The sequence below is a fragment of the Aphanomyces astaci genome, assembly GCF_000520075.1.
Source record: "Aphanomyces astaci strain APO3 unplaced genomic scaffold supercont1.345, whole genome shotgun sequence".
Lineage (NCBI taxonomy): Eukaryota > Oomycota > Saprolegniomycetes > Saprolegniales > Verrucalvaceae > Aphanomyces > Aphanomyces astaci.
This window is the reverse complement of record NW_009798608.1, coordinates 1-4,930: the sequence shown is the minus strand read 5'-3', so window position 1 is coordinate 4,930 and position 4,930 is coordinate 1. Positions and strand designations below refer to the sequence as shown.

General features: G+C 48.4%; 2 protein-coding genes across 2 annotated transcripts; one reads left to right on the top strand and one right to left on the bottom strand.

Moving 5' to 3' along the window:
* Window positions 1-233: 233 nt before the first annotated feature.
* On the top strand, window positions 234-847 carry H257_19086 (hypothetical protein). Its single transcript, XM_009848236.1, has one exon. It carries the CDS (start codon window positions 432-434, stop codon window positions 750-752), a length of 321 nt encoding a protein of 106 aa, XP_009846538.1. The 5' UTR covers window positions 234-431; the 3' UTR covers window positions 753-847.
* A 516-nt stretch (window positions 848-1,363) lies between these two features.
* On the bottom strand, window positions 1,364-3,070 carry H257_19085 (hypothetical protein; the record flags this gene model as incomplete). Its single annotated transcript, XM_009848235.1, has 1 exon — window positions 1,364-3,070. The coding sequence occupies one exon, from the start codon at window positions 3,068-3,070 to the stop codon at window positions 1,364-1,366; it is 1,707 nt and encodes a 568-aa protein (XP_009846537.1).
* Between the last annotated feature and the right edge of the window lie 1,860 nt (window positions 3,071-4,930).

Below are 4,930 nucleotides of genomic sequence, written 5' to 3'. Positions count from 1 at the left end.
TAGATAGGACCAGTCTTGGTCTTATGCTCCCAGCCGTTGGCTTTATCCGGGTCTAAATAAAGCCAATCATAAGAGCAGCCCCGGAAAGCCCTATCATAAGACGTTTTCGCCAAAATCTTTATGCTATCCGGACAAGTAATATAATTGAAAATAATATGCAAATTCAATATTAGTAATAGTAAAACACAGTACACTACGCAACATTTACAAAAATTCCCATTCAATTTACACAAGTTGCACTTCCGACGCCGCCAGCATGCGGTCAGCGGAGTAACTCGACTGGAACGGAAGGGACGCGGTGGACTCCGTAGGTGAGTGTATCTGGGACGTCGTCAAGGACGCGCTCTCAGTGTGAAGCAGCGCCAGGTCCAGTATAGCGGCGTCGGCGAGCTTACCCGATACATGGCAGCGGTGACGGCGCTGGACTGGAAATGTTGGCACAGCTCGACTCATTCTTCCCTCCACCTCCCATCACGTTGCGCGCGTTTATGATGGCGCTGTCTGCTTTCTTGACGCACATGCAAGCACACACGACGGACGACAGCGTGCGTCGGCGGCTCGCGGGGTTTTGGCGGGCGCTTATCGATGCCTCTGCCCGACGCAGGGGTGACGCTCGAGATGTTGCTGGCGGCAGCATGGGCGGCGTGTATAGGGCGCAGGCCGTAAGTTGGCCGATGCGGTGGTGGACGTGGAATACGACAGGCCCGCGTTGTTGCGCGCCGGCCTTGGTAGGTTCATTGCCAGCGCAATAGTTGCGTAAGTAGTGCGCAGGCGCAGAACGTCGATGCAAGACAATACGCATATAGAGAGGTTATGTATGTATACGCGTACGTGTTTTCTAACTTCCAGTCATGGTGTGATTCCACTTAGAACTGGAGAGCCCAGTGGGTCTGGGCTCTCGCGTTCGACAGTGGCATCACGACATTGATTGATGCTCTAAATATCAGGCAACAAACTTGCGGCTATCGTCCTGCGAACCGCTCCACTACATTGACGGTTACTGTTAACACCTGGGTGAAGAAGTGATCGCGGTGGCCTAAGTAAGCGATAAGTTGATGTTCATCTGTGTTGGAATCCCTGCGCAAAATAGTTACTAGGTATTGGTGGAACCAGCATAAGACTCCCCTTTATCCGTACATTATCCGTAAAAAGCCATGTTATAAGACCCAACCGGTGGACATGCTCTTACTAACGTGGCCGACCAGTTTGGTGACAAAATGGTATCCGGACACGCCACTCCACTTTGACAAAAATGATCTCGATATTATTTATCGAAATATTGAGAAATATCAAGTTGAGCGTGTTTAATGTCAAACTATTATTGTCGGTGAGTTTGTTGACAATGTTAATGGTCGGTCTAAAACTACGGCCGTCGTTCCGAGGCTGGGGCTGGTAGCACGCCAGCCTTGGCTCCGTCCACATGCACCTTTCGCCCCTGGGTGTCCTTGAGCCAACACAAGCCACCGTTGAGGGTATACCACACAAACGCTTTGCATCGCGGTGTCTTTTTACATTCAGCGCAGCAGGATTCAACAGTCGTCAGATTGAACGAAGCTAAGTCGCCGCCAATATAGTGCGTGTTGTCTTCCAAGGTGCCACACGTGCTTAGGTCATCGGTCGGGTTCAGGACTTGGGTGGACTCGGATGGCGGGGGAAGAATCAGGCCGCGGATGCTAGCAGCCACGGCCTCGAAGATGTTCAAGCGGCCGTGGCCAAAGAGGTTGTTGGGATACTGCGTGTTGGGAATGCCACCGCAGGTCTTGTTGGGTGGAGTTAACGTGTCCGTGTCCGCATGCTCGGTCAGGGCCCTGTACACTTGGTCGTACGAGGCGCCATTGTTGGCAGACAAGTACAAGGCGATGGCTCCAGCAACATGAGGCGCGGCCAAGCTCGTGCCAGATTGCGAGATGAAACTATCGTCACCCAAGTGTCCTGCGGAACGGATGTTTTCACCAGGAGCCGATATGTCGGGTTTGACGATTGTTTTGTTCAAGATGGAAGGTCCCAAACTTGAATCCAACGCCAAAAAATCGTTGGAGTCAGTGTGGCCGACAGCAATCACTTGAGGAGACATGCCAGGATAAGCTGAATACGTACAGCCTTCACGGCCGTGGTTGCCGTTCGCAAATACGGGAATGATTCCCGCTGCTCTCCACTTTGCAATGATATCTTCCAAAGAAAAGTTCCTGGTGTGCCTTCCAAAGCTGCCGTTGATCACATGAGGGGCCTTGCTGGGGTCGCATTTGTTGCCGTCGTTGTTGTGGGGACAAAGCAGGAATTGGGCGCATTTCACCATCATGAGTTCATTGCAACCGTTGTTGCACCATTTGCACGCAATCCACTTGGCTTTGGGGGCGACACCAATACCTTTCGTTCCCACCATAATGCCCATGACGGCAGTACCGTGGCCCCTCAGGTCGTCAGGAAGGTGGTTTGTCTTGTTGTACGGGTCGAACCAACCGTATTCTCTTCGCCAGTTTGACTCCAACGACTCATGGGTATATCGAACACCGGAGTCGATGTTGGCCACGACAATGCCTTCGCCTTCGATGCCATTGGCCCACAGAGCCGGCGCTTGGATCTGCTTGACCCCCCATGCGATGTCATCATTCACAGCACTTGCTGGTTTGTCATTGCTTTGGGTTTCACTGAGTGTCATTGTAACTGGCTCGTAAATGGATTTGACTTCCGGCAACGCCGCGAACTTGTAGACGAGGTCGGTGGGGGCGTTGTTGATGTACATGGAACATTGGATCCATGTAGTACCCACCACTTCCACAGCCGTCGATTTAACTTGGTTGGCCAGGAGCGACTTGACCGACGCCTGAGATTTTGCGGTGTGCTCCTTCAACGAATCAACCAGTGACTCGATGGTTTCGGTGCGAGACGCGCCGCTCTTGAGTCGGCGGTGGTGGGTGGTGAGGGCCTCGTCACAGTAAAATTTCACCACGATATTCGACTGCTCGGCGATTTCCAAGTTGCGATGCACTTGGACCGAGATCTTGTCCGTGGCGGCGGTGACGGCAGTGGCGGCGAGGGCGGCGAGGGCAATAAACTGGGACTGAACCATGGTGTTGTTGAGTCAATGGAAATTGCAAAATGAGACCAATGACTCTCGAGCTGGATGTAGCACTTGACTTGCCTTGCGTACCACGCTGGGAAATATGTATCAGGTCAGCTGTTGTGTGTACCAGGTCAGCTGTTGTGTGTACTGTCTGTGTACAATATGTATGGCACCGTGATTAAATCGTTAACCTGGAGCAAAAGCTTAGGTCAAGTATACGTAAGCATGATGTTGCTTAAAGTGTGCAATTCTGCAAATGAGAGATTTTCTCATCCCTAGCTTCAAGCTAGGCCTAATAAAATACTCAGAATCAGTATTTCTATTCCCCAATCTGCAAATGAGAGATTCTCTCATTTTCAGGGGCGAATAGAAATCCAGTAAATCGAAATATTTACAATGTCATTGGCTTAAGCCTTCGAATTTACTCGAGTATGATTGGCTCTACTGCAAATGAGAGTATCTTTCTTTTGGAACACCTCCCGTCCGCCGATCCTAGCGGGTTAAGCTTATGGAATGCTCAAAATCGTGTACAGTTAATTATTACTGGAATAGAAAACGTTGCTATTATTAATAATAGTAAGACGCAACAAGATTCTGACGAAATTGCCGTAATTACCAAATTCACTACTACGTAGTATATGACTTATGAGCAGCCCTTGAAGCTCAATGTACCGGTAATGTTGACATGAAGTGATATGGTCGCCACAACATTGAAGCATGTACACACAGTATTCTCGCAAACATCAGGTATGGTAGGTACTACAGTAGTACTTACTACTAGTACAGTACTAGTATTTGTTTACTCGTACACGCAGTGCAAACATCAGGTATAGTAGTACACTAGAGTACTCCGGAGTACTACTCTGGTCCGAAATAGCTGTCAAGTTAATTTTCACTAACATGTAAGTATGGTTGTGTCCGACCAACTATCTTGATTTCAGTATGGCACCCCAAAACAAACATATTCACAACCAAAATCGTAATAGTATTTTTTTAAATTGTAGCGACTACTAATGTTTGAGAATTCACTAGTGAAAATCAAATGTGCCAGCGCACTCTTAGCAAGGAGATGAGGGAAATGCTGGATTTACTGTTAACGGGATAATTAGATCTCGAGTTTACAGTTTGCTGGTCTACAAACGACGAAAATGTACGAATGTTACAAACATTGTTAAATCATCACATCATCATCAAGAAGGATACAAAGTACATTGACATATCAACCCTGTAGTCGAAGTCTACACGCCCCAGATTGGTGTCTACATAGGGTACACAACTTACTGTTAATGTACTACTGTACTAAGGGGTTTCAACGTTGAAAATGGAGAATGAACAATGGAATTACACACTTTTTTCAGGGAGTTGCGGAAGCAGGACACTACTGTAACACATTACTATGAAGTACTTATGGTCCTTGATTCCTCCAAATCATGGTGTACCATTAGAGTGATTTTCACCAAGAATCCACACGAATTTTCCAATACAATTTCCCTGAAAAGCCTTCGGGAAATATCATGTTGGAAGGTGCTTTTGCTATAGGAAAAATTCAAATTTAAGCAGGACTGCCGCTGTGTGCGTTGTTGCGGCTCTTCTGGAGCACCTACCGGTAGGGCACGGCTCCCAATCTTTAGGCATATCAACAACCCAGTGCATTAGGTGCAATGTGTGCAGTTTGTGACCTTGCATCATCCCTATATGCTGCAGTGTGCATCGCGCCGACGTTCAAACATGACCGCTTTGAGGTGGTCGATGAACACTGGGGTATAGGATGTATCTGTTGGCTGGTTTACGTTCGGCACTATACCACTGCTCGCCTACGATATCCTCGCTCATCTACTAGTGCGTCCTACCTACCGCTCATCTACG